The 19,567-nt window shown below is 38.2% G+C and overlaps 3 protein-coding genes across 27 annotated transcripts in view; 2 read left to right on the top strand and 1 right to left on the bottom strand.

Annotated features, from left to right (window-relative positions):
• Positions 1 to 1,880: 1,880 nt before the first annotated feature.
• TOMM20L (translocase of outer mitochondrial membrane 20 like) lies at positions 1,881 to 9,994 on the top strand. Its single transcript, XM_034433491.3, has 5 exons — positions 1,881 to 2,197; positions 4,981 to 5,024; positions 7,198 to 7,279; positions 8,619 to 8,761; positions 9,810 to 9,994. The coding sequence occupies exons 1-5, from the start codon at positions 2,065 to 2,067 to the stop codon at positions 9,852 to 9,854; spliced, it is 447 nt and encodes a 148-aa protein (XP_034289382.2). The 5' UTR covers positions 1,881 to 2,064; the 3' UTR covers positions 9,855 to 9,994.
• Positions 9,937 to 15,034, bottom strand: TIMM9 (translocase of inner mitochondrial membrane 9). 3 transcript variants are annotated; one of them, XM_034433495.3, is made up of 4 exons: positions 14,897 to 15,034; positions 12,927 to 12,990; positions 12,556 to 12,651; positions 9,937 to 10,506 (listed from the first exon to the last, which is right to left on the bottom strand). In XM_034433495.3, exons 2-4 carry the CDS (start codon positions 12,963 to 12,965, stop codon positions 10,372 to 10,374), a joined length of 270 nt encoding a protein of 89 aa, XP_034289386.1. In that variant the 5' UTR covers positions 12,966 to 12,990; positions 14,897 to 15,034; the 3' UTR covers positions 9,937 to 10,371. The 3 variants fall into 3 exon arrangements, with proteins under 3 accessions (XP_034289386.1, XP_034289387.1, XP_034289385.1); XM_034433496.3 differs by having other exon boundaries at positions 14,841 to 14,968; XM_034433494.2 differs by having other exon boundaries at positions 14,738 to 14,904.
• A 76-nt stretch (positions 15,035 to 15,110) lies between these two features.
• KIAA0586 (KIAA0586 ortholog) overlaps positions 15,111 to 19,567 on the top strand; it is a 71,218-nt gene continuing 66,761 nt past the window's right edge. For 7 of the 23 annotated variants that reach the window (XM_034433485.2, XM_034433486.2, XM_087895653.1 and 4 more), the window contains exons 1-3: positions 15,201 to 15,472; positions 17,515 to 17,756; positions 18,736 to 18,821. In XM_034433485.2, the coding sequence (XP_034289376.2) occupies positions 15,432 to 15,472; positions 17,515 to 17,756; positions 18,736 to 18,821 (369 nt within the window). In that variant the 5' untranslated portion in view covers positions 15,201 to 15,431. Of the gene's footprint in view, positions 15,473 to 17,514; positions 17,757 to 18,735; positions 18,822 to 19,567 lie in introns of all 23 variants that reach the window. The other 16 variants (XM_087895675.1, XM_087895689.1, XM_087895674.1 and 13 more) reach the window with 8 other exon arrangements.

The raw sequence follows: 19,567 nt of genomic DNA on the forward strand, positions 1-19,567 counted from the left end.
GATCATTATTGTTACCCACAAACGTGAGCAACCATGGGCAAATTTTTAAGAATTTTTAAGGTTTAAATTGACTTAACAGAAGTCAATTTTGAAAGGTGAGAGAAAAAATTGATCCCGATTCTGAAAACTCAGCTGCTCTAAGGCAAAAGTGTAAATAGTTTAATTAGTTACTACTTGAAATGGATAGTAAAGCAAAAAATAAACATTCCTATGCTGTCCATTCCTGTCTTCCATAGCATCTATTCTTCCAAGGTTAGCAATCTGAGTTCCTTCAATTAAGCAAAGTCATCTATTGGGATTCTAGATACGTGCCTTTTCTGTAACAGCTCCTGCCTTCTGGAATGAGATTACTCCTGAGATTACTCCTAAGATCCAGAGTATCTATTTCTGCTTAGAAAACAGTGAAAAACTGACTCCTCACATAGGCCTTGGACACCTGCACTGTTGCACTTGTCTTTTTTTTTATGGTAATTTTTTTTTTTTAATTTGATTTATATGCCGCCCTTCTCCGGAGACTCAGGGCAGCTTACAATGCGTTAAGCAATAATTTCTTCTGAGCTGCCCAATATCAATGGAAATTGAGCAGTATACAAATTAAATAATAATAAATTCAAACAGACAAGCACTTGCCATAACATTCTGTAAAATTGTAGCCCAGAAGATCCATCTCGGCTAGAAGGCATCCCACCAATTTACTGATGTATGAATGAATGGAACAGACTGGCACACCAATCTTGGCAGTTGTTTTGTGAATTCATGTTTCCCCTGTGCAGCCTTTTTAGAGCGTGAATAAGCTCTTAAGGTTTTAAATACATAATAACCCCTAAAATGTCTAAAGTTCTATTTACCTTCCTGTTGATAATTAAATTCAGGGAATTATTTCACATGATTTTAGTTTATCATTTTAAAATAAGACACATTATCTTTTGCTATATTCAAGTATCTGTTAGCTATCAACATCTAGTTATGAACTTGCATGCAAAAGTGATAAAAAAATGACCTGCCTTGCAACAATGGGCTGTTAGCAAGTAGAGGCAGTTAACATTTGAATTAGGTTTTTTTTTAAATGAGAATGTTTAAGAGAATGTTGAGCAATCTGATATTCAGTTTTGTTTATAAAATTTCTAGCTGCTCTATCACCATTTTTTAATATGATATTATATTTTCCTAATTCTGTTTATATGTGAAGAAGCTTGTTTTTGTTAAATCAGCTACTACAATAAAATTTCACCAGCATGATAAAAGAACAAGTATCTAGATTTACTTCAGTTAGGTAGCTCTTCTTTCAGGGGCTTTTTTAAAGAATTCCATGCGGTGATAACTGAATTGCTCACATTCCTGATGTATGAAACAACAAAGACTTAGGCTGTAAACACACAAATCGAAAATTTGTTAAGTAGGTACATAGAATCCATTTAGATCAGTCCTGATTTCAATACAGTAAGGTTATTTAATAAATTTCCTATTATTGCTTGCTGCCCTTTTTCTGCCAAGAGTGGCCTTTGTACCACTTCTGACCCTCAATCTTTAAATTAAGCGAGATGAAACATGTTTACAAACTCTACCCTGAAAAAAAAAAATCAGTGAATGAGTACAGGATCAATTAAAAGCTGATTATTCCCTTAAGACTCTGATCAAGCGGTAGAAACAAACATATTTTGTGAGTGGCTGATAACCTTTTCTTTAAAAAAAATTGCCTAGGCTTGACAGAATTCAGGAAAGAAGAGAAAGACGCCGAGAAAGGGAGACGGCAGCCACAAGAATAAGATCCTAAAATGCCTTTGGACAAGCTAAGGATTGTTGCTAAGAGAAATCGAGGGAGAAAACGGGTCGGGCTAACTGTTTGGCAACCGAACATAAGCGTGTGTGTGTGTGTGTGCGTGATTTATTGCTATATTTCTTCTAACCAAGCCCTCCAGTGATCACAGCCCAATGGCTGCTTCGTGGAGGGAGGGAAAGCCAGGCTAGGCAGTTCTGCATTTAGAAGCGCCGCCGAAGCCTCCCTCCCTCCGACCGGCGGTCGGGAGAAGAGGAGGAGGAGGAGAAGGAGGCGGCTGCCCCGCCATGGCATGCTGGTCGCGGAGCGCCCTGCTGTGGCTGCTGGCGGGCGCCTGTGGCCTGGCTTTGCTCGGCTATTGCGTCTACTTCGACCGAAAGCGGCGGAACGCCGCAGATTTCAAACAGAGGCTGAGAGAAAGTAAGTCGCGCGGGAGGGAGAGCGGCCGCCCCTGCGGTCTTTTCCCCGCCTTAGGAAGAAGGCGTGGCCGGGGATGCCCTTGCTAGGAATGGCGGGGCGGGGAGAAAGACACCCGGGTTGTCCGAAAAAGGGACAGGGGAGCCGCGCCCTTTCGCAGGCCCTTTTAAGCGGGCCCCACGCTTCCTATCAGCCTGGCCGTAATTCCCCCAGCCCGGTGCGCGGCAGGGCTGATGATTTGGAGGGCGGTGCAGGCTAGAGACAGTGGAGGCAACTTCCACGCTTCTGGAAGGGGGGAGAGAGATTTGGGGGGGTGGAGGGTGGGGAGCTGAACTGCGGTCGAGCCCCTCCAATGGGTGACTGAAAAAAAGGTGTAATTAGGGCTATAAACGCAACTCTTTTTGTCAATGGAGACTCAGTCATCCAGGTCATGGCTGTCCCAAAGGTGCTTTTTCAACAGGCAAGTGGAGGTTCTTCTTTTTCCTTGAAGACGTTTTGCTTTTCATACAAGAAGCTTCTTCAGTTCTGAAGTCTCTCTTCTTCCTTTGTCTTTCCCATATGGCAGTGATCCATAGCAGCCCCTATCCTGGTTATACACTGTATAAAAAATAACAGACATGCCGCTGGAAAACAAGGATGTCTTCCTTCTGTTGAGATATAAAGCGATAATTGAGTCCTTGGCCCATTACTCATATAGCCCATTATTATCGTCACACTCACAATGGACAAGTTCACAAAACAGCCCAATTAGACCAATTTACAGATGCTTAGGATAAACCCTCATACTCTTTTAGGTATAGATGTATGTGATTTATATGCTCCTTTCCTCCAGAAGCTCAAGGTGACCTATATAGCATTCACAGTTTTTCCTTACACCCTTAGATCCTCTGCCTATTAATTTATTAATTTTCCATTTCATCCTATTTTCAGTGGCCAGAGAAAATCTGTTTGGTGATAGAAAGTGAATCTAATGGAATAGTATTATGATCAATGCTATTTCGGTATTATAAATATAAAAATATATTAGGAAATATATTTATCTAGAAGAAAAAAAGCTGAAAATCTACAGGTGAAACTCAAAAAATTAGAATATCGTGCAAAAGTTCATTTATTTCAATAATGCAACTTAAAAAGTTGAAACTAATATATGAGATAGACTCATTACATGCAAAGCGGGATAGTTCAAGCCTTATAATTTTGATGATTATGGCTTACAGCTCATGAAAACCCCAAATTCACAATCTCAGAAAATTAGAATATTGTGAAAAGGTTCAATATTCTAGGCTCAAAGTGTCCCACTCTAATCAGCTAATTAAGCCATAACACCTGCAAAGGGTTCCTGAGCCTTTAAATGGTCTCTCAGTCTGGTTCAGTAGGAATCACAATCATGGGAAAGACTGCTGACCTGACAGTTGTGCAGAAAATCATCATTGACACCCTCCATAAGGAGGGAAAGCCTCAAAAGGTAATTGCAAAAGAAGTTGGATGTTCCCAAAGTGCTGTATCAAAGCACATTAATAGAAAGTTATGTGGAAGGGAAAAGTTTGGTAGAAAAAGGTGCACAAGCAGCAGGGATGACTGCAGCCTGGAGAGGATTGTCAGGAAAAGGCCATTCAAAAGTGTTGGGGACTTTCAAAAGGAGTGGACTGAGGCTGGAGTCAGTGCATCAAGAGCCACTACACACAGACGGATCTTGAACATGAGCTTCAAATGTCGTATTCCTCTTGTCAAGCCGCTCCTAAACAACAAACAATGTCAGAAGCGTCTTACCTGGGCTAAAGACAAAAAGAACTGGTCTGTTGCTCAGTGGTCCAAAGTCCTCTTTTCTGATGAGAGCAACTTTTGCATCTCATTTGGAAACCAAGGACCCAGAGTCTGGAGGAAGAATGGAGAGGCACACACTGCAAGATGCTTGAAGTCCAGTGTGAAGTTTCCACAGTCTGTGTTGATTTGGGGAGCCATGTCATCTGCTGGTGTTGGTCCATTGTGCTTCATTAAGTGTCAACACAGCTGTCTACCAGGAGATTTTGGAGCACTTCATGCTTCCTTCTGGAGACAAGTTTTATGGTGATGCTGACTTCATTTTCCAGCAGGACTTGGCACCTGCCCACACTGCCAAAAGTACCAAAACCTAGTTCAATGACCATGGGATTACTGTGCTTGATTGGCCAGCAAACTCGCCTGACCTGAACCCCATAGAGAATCTATGGGGCATTGCCAAGAGAAAGATGAGAGACATGAGACCGAACAATGCAGAAGAGTTGAAGGCCGCTATTGAAGCATCCTGGTCTTCCATAACACCTCGGCAGTGTCACAGGCTGATAGCATCCATGCCACGCCGCATTGAGGCAGTAATTGATGCAAAAGGGGCCCAAACCAAGTACTGAGTACACATGCATGCTTATACTTTTCAGAAGTCCGATATTGTTCTATGTACAATCCTTGTTTTATTGATTTCATGTAATATTCTAATTTTCTGAGATTGTGAATTTGGGGTTTTCATGAGCTGTAAGCCATAATCGTCAAAATTATGACAAATCAAGTCTTGAACTATCTCGCTTTGCATGTAATGAGTCTATCTCATATATTAGTTTCATCTTTTAAGTTGCATTACTGAAATAAATGAACTTTTGCACGATATTCTAATTTTTCGAGTTTCACCTGTAAATATGTAAACTTTGTAAAATAGTAGTTTGGAAAGAAACCAAGATTTTAATTTATTTAAATATTCTCATAGCTCTAAGCTATTAAAAGTAGTTACTAAATATTTCATATTACTCTTACAGAAAGAAGAAAAGAACAGAAAAAAGCAAAAGAACACGAAGCAGAGGTGAAAAATAATATTTGGAAATCCTGCAGATTTCTTGGATAGCCTAGTTTTAAAATACAAAGACTATATATTTAAGCTCCACATGAATATTGTAATAGTAGCCATAATTAAATGTCAGAACCCAAGTCTTATTTCTATTCTAATTCAAAAAGGCAGCAATAGATGAAGAACCTTCTAAGTAGAGGCCAAGTGACAGCTGGAACAGAGCTGATTTTGAGGCCTAAACGTCCATTATTGAATTTGTGCAAAAATTTTACTTTTAACATTCTTTCCTGATTTTAATGTAGTTGATGGGGAGAATTGGATTTAATATAGTCATTTTTAAATTGGAGTAGTAGTTTAAAAATGTGAGAAGTCCAGAATTGTTAGCTATAAACATTTTTAAATATATGTGTTCTGAGTTTATTTCATAGAATTTCATTAGCCCTTTAAGAATATTGGCATAGCTTGGAGGTAATTTAAATATAGTCTACATTATTTAAACCATAGGCAAAACAAGAAATGATAAACATGATCCTAAGTTAATTTATCAAGGATGGGCGGTACAGAAGTGAGATAGACAGACAGACAGATATTACATGCAATTAATGAATATTCTTTAATTGTATGTAGCAACCTAGAACTAAGGAGAAATTTCCTGACAGAACTGGAACAACTTCCCTCCAGAAGTTGTAAATGCTTCAACACTGGAAGTTTCTAAGAAGAGATTGGATAACAATTTGTCTGAAATGGTTTCCTGCCTAAGCAGGGGATTGGACTTGAAGACTCCAAGGTCCCTTCCAACTCTGTTATTCTAGTCTAATATCAGATTAGCTGTGATTCCCCCTATTCAAAATTAATATCAGTTCTGCCTTAATCTCTCAATCCAGACAGGAAAATTATCCAGATATTGAAGAATTACAGGTCCCCAAATCCTTCACACCTGGCATGCTGATGAGGGTGCAGTTCAGAAATTGCAGCTGGCCCTGAATTAGTAAATATTAATAAAGTTACCTAGCTGGCAAGTAGCATTTTTAGGAGTTGCCATATCATGCCTATGTTAAACCAACTGCTTTAGTTTGCCAGTTGTTTTTGAACCCAATCATGTCTTCAGACCAAATTACTTTCAGGAGGTATTTATTCATGCTCAAGTCACCTCATCCTATTAGATCCTCAATGGGTTCCCTTCTGCAGATCCTGCCAGAGGTATCTTTATGGTAAAATTCTTTTTCCATATTTCTATATCAGATTCTATATTGTAGGGTAAATGTTGAGGCTGCCCTCCTCTGTTTGGTTTAGAAGAGGACTTAACATCGATTTGTACTGAGGCTTTTTAGAATTGTAACATTTTATAGTTCTTAGCATTCAGCTTTAATGTTGGAATGGGGGGGGGCACTGAACTGAAAGGTATAAATAAGAGAAACTGGGAAAGGATACTGTATGTATTCACTTCCGTATCTGTGATACATCCCAAATGTGTCCAGTAATGGAACTACATGAACATGTTTGACTGTATAGATCTTCCAGTTTTAAGTATTTATACTGTTAAATGTAAAAATACTAATACAGTAATTGAAAAATAATATAACAATAATAAAATGCCTTTTAAATGCCAGTACAGGTAGTCCATGACTTACGACCACAGTTGAGCCCAAAATTTCTGTTACTAAGCAAGAGAGTTGTTAAGTGAAATTTGCTCCATTTTACATCATATTTTGTCTTAATTAAATGAATCACAGCAGTTGTTAAATTGCTAAAATGTTTGTTAAATGAATTTGGCTTCCCCATTGTCTTTGCAATGGGGAAGCTAGAAGGTCGCAAAAGATGATCACATGATGTCAGGACTTTGCAACTGTCATAAATACATGCTAGTTGCCAAGTAGCTGACTTTTAATCACGTGACCACGAAGATACTGCAGCAAATGGTCATGTCACTTTTCAGTGCCGTTGTAGCTTCAGTCACTAAATGAATGATTGTAGGTCGAGGACTAGCTGTAGTCATTAAATATTCATAGAAGCTGATGCTTTTCTGAAACCAATGAGCATCTTCATAAATTGTAATTGTAAAGCCTTCACAAGATCTATTTCCACAACTGGAAACTTAATTACAATTTTTTTAAAAAAACTGTCATTAACTCAGATTAATTCACTTATTTCCATTTCTTTTTTTTTTAAAAAAACCAAAAACCCTTAGTTACACAAGCTAAAAGAATCTGAAGAAGTACAAGAGTTCTTTCTGCAGGAGATACAGTTAGGGGAACTTTGGTTGACAAAAGGTAAAGTTGAGAGAAATATAAATATTTAACTTTGAAAGTAGTAAAAGTACCCATTTTAATGAAGCATGGATTGGGAACATATAAGGAACTGAATCAAATGTTTCTGCTTCTGAAAATTAAAGTGATGAATAAAGGTGGTATTGTTTCACTTGATGTTCCTCCACAATACTGGACGATAAAAACAAAATGTGGAAGCTAGTTTAGGCATGGAAATCTGAGACCTTTTATTAAACTGTTTCCCACTGACACTCAGCATTGGATATGTTTCCTGGTCCTGTTGAAAATATGTCCAGCAACATTTGGAGCCAATTAGATGTAGTGGTTAAGGGAACAGACTAGAAACTAAATTCTAGTCCTACTTTAGGCACAAAGGCAGCTGGATGACTTTGGGCCAGTCACTCTCTCAGCCCTAAGAAGCAGGCAATGGCAATCCACTTCCAAAAATGTTGTGAAGGAAATTAGAGACTTAGTCAGGCATTTGCCAGGTATCAACAGTGACTTGAAAGCACAATAAGAATTAGAGAGCTTATCTCAGCTTTAGCTAACCACAGAATTGCCATGTCACAACCCTGACTGTCACTGTTTTCCTTTGAAAGTGGCTTACATTATAGGTTACAGCTCTGACTTCACTCATGGGACTAACATGATTCCAAATGATATGTCTGTTCATATAAATTTGAATGTACCTTATTTTATAGTAATTATAAACAGAAAATACTTGAGATATAAAAGACTTGGCATCAGGACAATTGCTGAATTACAGAATAACCTAGGTTGTTTTATTTGGCATATTTTACAATCCAGTCCTATAATTATAGAAATAATTCACAAGGCAAAAAAAATGCCCTAGAATTTTTAAATACGGTGAACAATAAAGAGATATAGTTTTATGCCTCTTCTGCCTAGTTAACAGTTCCACTGGTGTTCTACAACATCATTTTTTAAAGTAAATCATATGGGTCAGGAATTTATACACGTTCTATGAAAAAAAATCTATGACGGGCATGTCGGTGTTTATTATTTTGGAAACTCTTAGTAAGCTTGTCATCTGAAATTTTTATACAGAGAGTTTTATACACTTGCAGGGAGTTTTTCTTTTGGCTACTTACTTTTAAGGTAAAGGCTGCAGGCAGAGGGGATGTAGTTGCTGGTCATTTTACTCACCTTTGCTTCACTTGCTGTAGCAGTTAGTAAAATTTTATCAGCATGTAGACAGCAGAAGTTTAAATCAATGTTTAGGGTTAGATACTGAATGCAAATTGTAGATGCATATAATATAAATGATTGAACTGGTTTTAAGAATGATGGATTGAATTTTAGGAATATGAATTAATTACAGGAGAGCAGAAGAAGAGTGTTGAGCACCTCATCAATGCCATTTCTGTGTGCGCACAGCCAAACCAGCTAATGCAAGTCTTGGAGCAAACTCTACCTCCGCAAGTATTTGAAATGCTTGTGCACAGTATCCCATATACTATTCAAGTAGGTAAATTTTAAACTTTTTAAACATTAACGAATTCAGTAGAATCATTTTCAAAACCTCTGCTGTGCAAAAGTAGAACAGCATTTTTTATTCATGGCTCATAAAAGGACCTAACGTAACCTGCAAAATTTAGAATTCATTAATTCCAAAATCAAACACACAACTACCGGTAGCAGCTAAGCTTTTCAAAAAAGAAAAATCAACAAGAAGGTATTTCTATGCAACAGTATAAGGACTTGGGGTTTTTTCCTGGAAAAAGGAAATTCTTTCAGGCCTCCTATTTTTTGCAGAGTAGCAAGATTTCAATGCTGCTTCATTTTTCTGGGCAAAAGATGGATTAAACTTTTCTAATGCTTTTAAAAGATAGCAATAAATTTAATTTCACTTAAATTAATACTCCCCTCTCACAATCATCAGGCTCACACAACAAGCTAGGCTAAACAAAAAATGGAACTGTGCATTTAGAGTGAAGACTGAGCTACTATTTTATGCTGTATGAACCAGTGCATCCCATTAAATGACAGATCAATTTATTTACTTAATTATAGTATGTGAATGCAAGAATGACATTTGTTAACCTGGTGGATAGCATATTATACCAACTAAACTATATTATTTCCAATGATCTAGCATTCAAGTTGCTAAGTTGGTCCATAATTGTTAACTTTTTTATTCTTGAACTTCATATGCCTCTAAATTATTCCCTAGACCAGGGCTGTCAAACTTCTGGGCTGTGGGCCGGATGTGTCACGTGCTGGCCATGCCCACACCCAGTTTAGCAAAGGGGACAAAAGTTCTGATACGTCACGTGACGCTGCTGTGACAATGTGAATTTGACACCCCTGCCCTAGACCATTGAAAGTAGTCTCTTTAAGTAAGTTAGAATGTTGTATTCAGAAGAAAAATAAGACCTGCAATCATCCAGGGAAAGTAGGAGGTAAAATTTGTTATCTAAGAATATAAATATCTTCTTAGAATATCGTTTTTAGAAAATCAAAAAGTTCGATATCTAAGTGCATCATTACTCTATTTCTCTCCATTTACTAGCGATTTGAGACAGCTGTGAGCCAGCAGAATGCTGGAGATGAGTGAGAATGCAGCGTTGCACAAGGCTTTTCTTAAGAGAGTACTTAATGACTGTTGATAATTCCAAAAAACTTCTCAAAAGCAACAGTAATTCTTACCTCTTTTACTTTGATTAAATAAAAAATAAAGCTTGTTTTAGACACTTTTACATATAATTTTGGACAACACATTTTTCTTTTAAAATGAATAATCACTGTATTAGAAACAATAAAAAATAAAATGTGTTTTCGTTCTTTATCTGTAACCGATTAACACGTAGAACCAACCCATCTTTCCAGAAAAGATGGAATCAACATTATTCCTGCATTACAGTAAAAGATAATCTTGAAAAAAAGCTCCATAAACTCCATGGCTGTTCAATCCCAACTGTAGACCAGATATTTCGAGACAACTGAATCATTCTTTAAACAATCCCATTTTGAGCTGGTGGTAGGTCTTGTTAGAATAGCACTAGACACCAGGCATTTTCACATGTAGTGTAGGCAATGCTGGCACTCCTTCATGTGGGACAATCTGCTGTTTTCTAGCGGGGCTGGCTGAGAAGTCCTGCTTTGGCAGCCAATGCTTCGTTCTGCTGAATATGATACTCCTGAAATCTCATAGATATCCTCTGGGTCATTTTTAAATACTTCTGTAAACAGTGTTCTGAACAAGTTATCTGTATAAGGAAAAAACAGGAGGAACCTACTTGTCATTCATTTTTTTTAATATGCAAAGTATTTTAAAATGCTCTTTTTTACACACATATATACATGCACTACTTTTCATAAACTCATCCCAGGGCACCTGATACTACATTTAAATATCTATAGAAACAACATTAAAAACTTCATAAAACGTTAGATATAAGCAGTACCCAGAACTTGATCAACCCTTCCCTTTTGAGCTTGCTATAATAATAATTTAACCCTGTCAGTGTTTTCCAAACGAATTATGAAAATTGAGGCATTAGTATCTCTTAATTTTAAGACACTAAGATACTGGTGTCTAGTGCTGCTTTTTAACATACTTTTCCTTCATTTCTAGTGACAAATGATCAGATATACTACTATAAAGAATTTTGAACTTTTAGCTTTTATCTAACAATATAAAGTAATTGCATATATCATTTTTCTTTAAAATCTATTCCAATACCAAAATAAATGGGAGGTTTGGACAGGTCACTGTGTCTATCTCTACCAGATTGGATTATTATTTTTTTGTTGGCATGAGGAAAAACAATTCCAGTACTTAAAAATAATTGTTTTCTTGGATTCTAGGTAGAGGCTGCCTACTGCTGTATATAATGACAGCTGCTAGCTTGTATGATTATAACAAAAGAACTTAAAAATTCCTGGGGGAATAATCTATGTCACTGGCTATTAACAAGGAATTCAATTTATTGTAACAGAAGTAGAATGCAAATTAAGAGGCAAAAAAATTGCACTATTAGTGCAAGATTTCTAACTTGCTGATCCCCCTTAGATAGAGCTCACTATGTTAAATACACTTCTAGTAATTTGGAAAGGGAGGTGGGAGATACAAGAAAATACAGAGGACAAGAAAAAATAGCAATCTTACAAAAATAGCAATCTACTTGTACATTAGATTTAATCTATTGACAACTAAATAGAATAACTATATTCATTGGCATGTCATTTGTCCTCAGTTTGACCCAACTTTTTAATTAATATCTAGAAGAGGCTGCTTAGACAAGTGAAGTGTTATGTACTCTTGCAACTTGTGAAACAACAAACTTCCCATTCTAACTCTATTAGAGGTAGTCCTCGCTTAACAACCACAATTTAGGACCAGAATCTCAAGCAAGGAACAAAGCTCTTGTTAAATGAGACATCCTGTGACTGCATTCCCAGCACTCTTGGTTATGTTCATTAAGAGAAAGCCAGTTTATCCAGTGATTAAGGTACCAGGCTAGAAAGAAAGCAGGAGACCGTGAGTTCTAGTCCTGCTTTAGCCACAAAAGCCAGTTGGGTGATCTTGGGCCAGTCACTTTCTCTCAGCCCCATTCACCTCACAGGGGTGTTGTTGTGGGGATAATAGGAGGAGAAAGGTGTGTTGGATATGTTCACCACCTTGAGTTATTTGTAAAAATAGTAAAGGTGGGTTACAATTAAATAAAAGTGCTTGCACAAGAAGTCCCAGGCAAGGAATGCATAGTGCCTTGGGGGGCGGAGGAAGACCCTGTGAGTCTCCACTCAGAAGCTGAAATTCTCCCTGCCAAAATCCAAGCAGGATTTCAGCCTGAGTGAGAGAGATACTTATGTACACACTATACTGGGCCTCCCCCTCAGGCACTCTGTGCTCCTTTCCTGACTGTGCTTTTTCTCTGCTTAGGAGTTGAAAATCCTCCCTGCCAAAATCCAAGTAGACACTAGTGAAGAGACACTAGTGTTCTACGTATATGTTTTGTATATACGCTAATATATGACCTGCAAATTTTAAATTAGCTGGCAAAACCATCATTTCCCAGAAATACCTTGCCTGAATTGCAAAATTGGAATTGAATTAGTAACTGGATTCTGGATTAGGGTAAATATCAATTTGATCAAAGAAGGATCTTTTTACATTTGCTGTTCTAGTTAAAGTCTGATTATTGTTGATGTTTTAGCACTAATTCATTTATCGTTCCCTCATCATACTGCAACTTTCCAGCTGGCATTAACTTTTTATCGGTTACAATTCAAAACAAATAAAATAAGTCACATACTTCTTCTGGCTTCACTTCTCGGCTAGTGAAATCTTTCACACAATCTAGGAAGCAGGTTTCTGTTAGTTTGTTGTATGTTCCAAGAAATTCCTTAAACTGTGAATAAATAAATAGATATTCAGACTTGGCTGTGTCTGTTCTTCACAGGAAATATATACGAAGGACAGATTGAGAGCAAGTAACATCCACAAAAAGAAGGGCACTTGGGTAGTATCAAATATGTACTTGATTTGAATTGATAAATGCATTTGATACAGATATTAACCTTAGCTTTTTTTCTAGGGAAGGCTATTCAAGGGTCAAATTATGTGGTAATACAAACATTCAAAAGCACCCAAACACAAACATTCAAAAATGATAACCGTACTTACCTGCTTGATCTGATCTGATTCTGATATTTGTCCAGCCATATTTTAATTCTGAGGCAACTGCCACCTATGCAGAAAGCAAGATATCTAAGTCAATTTTTATTCCAAAACATTTTTCAATTCAATACTTTGCTGTTTACATCTTTACTGTTTTTAAGGAGGAAGAGCATGGAAAGAATAAGAAGGCCCACTGGTCATTCTCATGATGCTCTGTGAAACAGAATTCTCAAAGAAAGACTTGATGAATTCTTCAGTCATTTTTTAACCAGCAGTATTTAATATACATTTTCTTGCAATAACATAATCTATTTGGTGGAACCAATTATCCAGACATGTGATGGTCCTTTATCACTGGGTATATTTATATTCCAGCAGAAGCTAGCCAGACATTTCTAAGAGACATTTCAATTTGGATTTCTACGTAATGCATACATTGGGTCTCCAGTATTTTAATCACACAAGTTCAAGTTATACAAATTGAAGTGTCTTCATAACATGTGACAAAATGCTCTTGTGGATTTTGCCTTTGAAATAAAATACACATTGCAATCTAGAGATAACCCTTTAAATCTCTATTTGTTTATTTAATAGATGTTTCCTGATAAGAGCTTTTAAGTATTGAACCTGACATGATTTTCTCTATTCTTCCAATAGGATACATTATTTGTGCATTACAATATATTCAGTCAATCCATATATTCTCAAACAGAGTCATATAAGCTTTTGATCATTTCTTCCAGCTCTTTCAGAGGCCCGCCATAAGGTGAGGATGGTAATGGCATTGAAATGGACTGTTTCAGTTGTTTTGAATCTCAGCAAATACTCAACCTTGCTTGTCTTCAATATAAGAGGTTATCATGCAATTAGGATATCTTTCCTCTGGGAAACACTTCTGCCAATTTTCTGAGAGGCAACAGTTCCCTACATTAGTCTGGAAACAGCATGTACTTTATTATCCCTAAAACAAAAATTAGTAAGAAAAAATCCTATATAACTCCTGAGCTTGGATTGATATCATGGATGGCAGCTCTGAAGATAAGAGGGAAAAGCTAAGTAAACATTTCTTCTCCATTCTTCATACAGGACATAAATGTATACAGCTATGCATATCAAATTAGGTGCACATTTTGTGTACAATTTTGTCATGTTTAAGTAACTGTAAAGGGGAATTAAATAAATCCAAGGAGAGTAAGGCTGTGAAAATCACAACAACCTATAATTATATTCAACATCAGAGCCAGTACATTCTTAAGGAATATGAGATACCATCATTTTTGGCTTTCCCCAGGCATTTATCTGCCCGTTGTAGAAAGAGGATTTCAGAACAGACAGACATTTGGGTGGATCCAACAGGATTTTGTAAAACCAGGGCTGGCAGCCTCTTTTTTAATGCTATATTTAAATTACACTTTTAATATTCAATTGCTGATGGCCTTTATAATACTAATTCTCTATTCCAGTCTCCTGGGTCTAGAGTTTTGAATGAGCCCTAGCCCTCATTGATGCCTAGGAAACAGCTTGATGGATTGTCAAGGTCATGACGAAAGCTTGTACATCTTCTCTTTCCCCAGAAGCGCTGCAGCGCCAGAACATATTGAGAAACTCAGAAGCCCAACCTCAAATCTCTCTCTTATCACTGCAGTCCAACGTCCAGAAATGGAAGCAAACGAAGCTTGCCCTCGCTGATTTGTGTTCATTCAAAAAAAAAAAAAAGCTTTACTATCCCACTGACTTTCTCCAGGGAGACTTAGTAAAGGGAGACAACTGCAATCTTTAACAGATGCAACCCTACCGAATGCATTACAAATGCTTACTTTTATTCTTCGTTTCCTTCCTTCCTTCCTCACTTTTCCTTACGACAAACACCAACTCCCCACAACACGAGTGCTTTCCTTTCGTTCGCCTCCACTTACATACCTCGTGGCGGTGCTCACGAATCAGCGACGGCGGAGCTGTCAGGCGGGTTTACCTACCGTAGCAACCACCAAACGCGCGCGACACTGTAAAATGTCCCCTTCCTCTCATTTAGGCGTTCCTATTGTTTTACAAAGGCTGTTTTGCTCTCACTTTCGCTTAGTCAAGGCGGCAAATCAGGAAGCGATATATAGAACGGAATAGCTCTATAAATAGGGCATGTGAGTAGAGGAACCACTCGTATAGAAAATTGTTTCTACCCGGAAAATTACCATAACTGAACTGGGCAAGCGAGGGGGGGGAAAAAGGGGGCACCGCGAATGGGAACAGGCGAAGAAAGGCGGATTTTAACGAGGCATGCGCAGTGTCTTCGGCGCCTTAGCGGAAGTTCCAGCTGCACATGCGCATTCTTTACTCTTTCCCCCATAGGAGGAAGAGGTTGGACTTCATTTGTCAGTTTGGAAGCGGCGGGAGCTGCAGCTGTAAGTGGTTGTTGTGACTATGACAACAACCAGCGTTTCTAATGGCTGATTGCCGGACGATCTTACAAAGACTGATCTACGGGAAGAAAAGCGTAGGGAAGTCGAGTCCCCAATGGGGATGAAAGGTGAGGGGAGATTGAAAGCTATGGCGAGGTAAAGCTCGGAAGATCTTTTTTTTTTCCCCCGCTCCCCAGTAGCTTATAGATTAGTTATGGTTTCCTTCTCTTCTGAACAAAAGCAAAACACACCGTCTTATATCCAGCTTTGTCTTAATCATACTGCTTCATGTAATTTGGACAGTATTGGTACACGGTTTACTATGTTGTAATGCAGGGGTCTCCAATCTTGGTCACTTTAAGATTTGTGGACTTCAGCTCCCAGAATTCCTCAGCCAGCAAAGCCTGGCTGAGGAATTCTGGGAGTTGAAGTCCACAAGTCTTAAAGTGGCCAAGATTGGAGACCCCTGTTGTAATGGAAGACAGAGTGGGAAGACTAGATTCTCAGTCATCCAGGTCATGGTTGTCCCAAAGGTGCTTTTTTCAGGAGGCAACTGGACTTTCTTTTTTTTTCTTTGAAGACGTTTTGCTTCTCATCCAAGAAGCTTCTTCAGCTCTGACAGGATAGTGGGGAATGAAAGGATTGATATTCCTTGCAGGCAGCGGGTCATTTGCATCCTTTTAGAGGGTCGTTGAAGCACTTGGAGGTTTATTCTGTGTCCTCAGGGTCACCCAAGTAGTTTATTTTCCCTCTGGAAATCCATTCCTACTCCCACACTATTCAAAGTGTGTTCATCCCAAATATAGCTAAAAGTCGGAAGATTGGGAAGATTTTTCTTTCTCAGCTTCTTTGTACCAAAACTGGCTCAGAGCTACTGGACGTAGACTTCAAAGAAAACCAGACACTGTTCATGGTTTAAAGGCCTCTGTAGTCATAATGTAACATGGGAGCTGTAGTTTGCAGCTACGGAAATCATTCTTTGGTAGCAGATATAAATCTGCAAAGCTTGAAGTGAATGGATAGATGCTTTTGTCAGGAACAAGCATCTATTCATTTACCTCAAGCTTTGATATGACCCTTATATCTGCTATGGTACTAAAGAATAATTTAGATGGAGGTTAGCTATTTTAGGGTGTTTTTTTTGTTATAGATCGTTTCAGAGCCCAGCATTCATAAATAGTATCTTTAGATATTAATGTTAAGGAAATGAACTGCTTCCTGCAGCTTATGAGTTTGCAAGGAATTTTGGAAGGGAATATGTAGGCAATGCTTGCTTTTTGTAAATCTCTTTGGAAAAAATGAAGATATTCCGAACCAGAAACAGTTATTATTATTTCATCTGTGTATGAATATTGAAACCATGTTAACTTTATTTTTTATTTTAGAATGTAGGAATGCAGGGGTGGTGGGCTTCATAAAACCAGGTTTTGTCTGTGGGCAAGTTGGCTGTAGAATGTTCTTTAGGGTGGCTTCAGATTTCTTTAATCAGAGTATATTTAAGCAGAACTGTTCTTGCACTCTGTAATAGTGGTATGCTGCATATGTCTTTCTGCTATAGTTCATGGTGATGATTATCTTTTGATAGAGCAGCAGAGTTCATTTTGGTTGAACCTGAAACATAGGAAGAACTATTGCAAGTACTTGGCTTGGCTAGTGAAGAGAAGGACCAGAGGAGACATGATAGCAGTGTTCCAATATTTGAAGGGCTGCCACAGAGAGGAAGGGTCAAGCTATTTCCAAGGCACCCAAAGGCCAGACAAGGAATAATGGATGGAAACTGATCAAGGAGAGATTCAACTTAGAAATAAGGAGAACTTTTCTGATAGTGGGAACAATCAACCAATGGAACAGGTTGCAGTCAGAAGTTGTGGGAGCTTCATCACTGGAGGCTTTCAAAAAGAAATTGGACTGCCATTTGTCAGAAATGGTATAGGGTCTCTTGCTTGGGCAGGGGGTTGGACTAGATGACCTACAAGGTCCCTTCCAACTCTGTTAATCTAATCTAATCTAATCTTCCTTTTTCCTCCCTTGTTATATTTAAAACACTGTGTCATCTATTTAATGTTGTGATTATTTAACAGAAATAGGACCCAATGGATATGATGTGAACTATTTAATGAAGTGGAAGACGCTACTAGTTCAGGCAAAGATTTTTTGGCCAGCCTCACTGCCAGTAATTTTCTCATTTATTCCACCAGCATTCACATGAAAAATAAATCCCTTGGTGTTCGGGCAGCACCTGCTAGCAGTAAATCTGATGTCTCTGCTAGGAAAAAATTAACCATTTCAGTGAAGAAACTTCGAGAAGTGACTCCACTCAGTCGTCAAGAATGTTTATCATCGGTTAATGATGATGCAGTTTATATACCATCAGTACTGCTGGCAAACAAAACTGTACATCATAAATCAAGAATAATATCTTCTGGATACACTGCAGAGGGTATACTTAATAATGTTCTTAATTTTCTGAAGCTTAGTAACCGGCATTTTATTTGTATGAAAACTTCAAATATCAAATTATACTATAGATATCGGCAGCATTTTAACTGAGGCTATAACACTTTATAGGACCGTGATGGCGAACCTATGGCACACGTGCCACAGGTGGCACGCGGAGCCATATCTGTGGGCACATGAGCATTGCCCTAGCTCAGCCCCAGCGGGCATTTGTGCACCAGCCAGCTGATTTTCGGGCCTTCTGGGCCACCGGAAGTCGGGAAACGGGCCATTTCCTGACCTCTGGAGGGCCTCCGGGGGGGTGGGAAGGCAGTTTTCGCCTTCCCCAGGCTCCAAGAAAGCCTCTGGAGCCTGGGGAGTGTGAAAAACAAGCCTACCGGGCCCACTGTGCTATCGTGTGCCAAAAGCGGGGGTTGCACGGGGGTGGTGGTGGTGTTATGTGTGCATGCGCAGGGGGCAGGGCGCATTGAATTATGGGTGTAGGTATGCATGCGCGCAACCCCCTTGTGTTCCCCCCACTTTTGGCATACGACAGCAAAAAGGTTGCCATCACTGTTATAGGAATTTAACACTTTAAGTAAAGTCAAGCTTGCATGATCATATGTAAAGACACATTAATGGAATGTCTATTTATATATTAGACTTTTCACTCCAAAATGTTTCCTGGTTTCTAATTGCATGATTGTTTTCTGTTAAATCGCTAGCATACGTGGGACATTCTGTAACTTTTGTGGTTCTATATTGGTACTGGCATCAGCATATTAGTAGTCTGTGTTGACAGTATGCTCCATATATCTAATTCCTTCCTTTTCCTTTGTTTAAGTACTATTCTGCAGTTATCTTGATTTGTTGTGCCCTTTTTGAATAGCAGAAATAAAAGTTATGCTAGGATGATACTAGAAAATGTTCCATGGGTAAATTAGTTCTCATATAGATAATGTACCAACCATACTTTTTTCTAGGTCTTGTGAGCAAGCATACTGGCACAGACCCAGACCAGTTAGCATTACCTGTAAAAGATGCACAGTCTTCATTCTTTTCCTCAGAGGTAGGCTTAAGAATGTTCTGAACATTTCATATATTCATTGATACTTTCCCTCTTTGCCTCTCAGAAATCACAACAGTTCTTGTATTAACTCAGGTGAGGCAATTTGCTTTCTCCATTTCAACTATCACGGAAAATCACTGGGCTTCAAAGCTGCATCCAACCTCCTTCCTCATCAGTCTCAATTTACAGTTATATTACCATAAGAAATGAATTGTTTATTTTTTGCTTTCCTTGTTCTCTTCCTCCTTTCCTTGGTTGCCTTTGAAGTTTAGATATATGCAATAAACCAAAGCATTTTTGCTATTTACTTGCATATATGAAATCTGTAATTTGTTTCAGATCTGGAGATAAGTTATAAACCTTAGTAGAATCACTCAGCTCACTAAACATTTTTATATGTTTATGTCTAGCTAGCTGATCCAAATGCAAAGAAGTATTTATATTTGTGGTTGTATGTTCACTTGTGCTTTATTAAAGGAATGGCTTACCAATTTGGAATGTATTTCATCAGTTTCACAACGTTATTTTGCAGCAAATTGAGAACAATTTGAAATGGCATAAAATAGCCCAAGTTATTTATTTCTTTTTTTAAGAAAGACTAGATATTTTTTAATTGTACACTGCCCAGACTTGCTCTGTGAGTGAAATGGGCAATCTATAAATTTGATAAATATATGATTAGCCATATTTTACCTTATTTCCTATTCCTATTGCAACTTTATCTTATTTTGCAATTATTCTGCCAG

This window comes from Pantherophis guttatus, chromosome 1 (assembly GCF_059756535.1).
Source record: "Pantherophis guttatus breed Tessera chromosome 1, ASM5975653v1, whole genome shotgun sequence".
Classification (NCBI taxonomy): Eukaryota; Metazoa; Chordata; class Lepidosauria; order Squamata; family Colubridae; genus Pantherophis; species Pantherophis guttatus.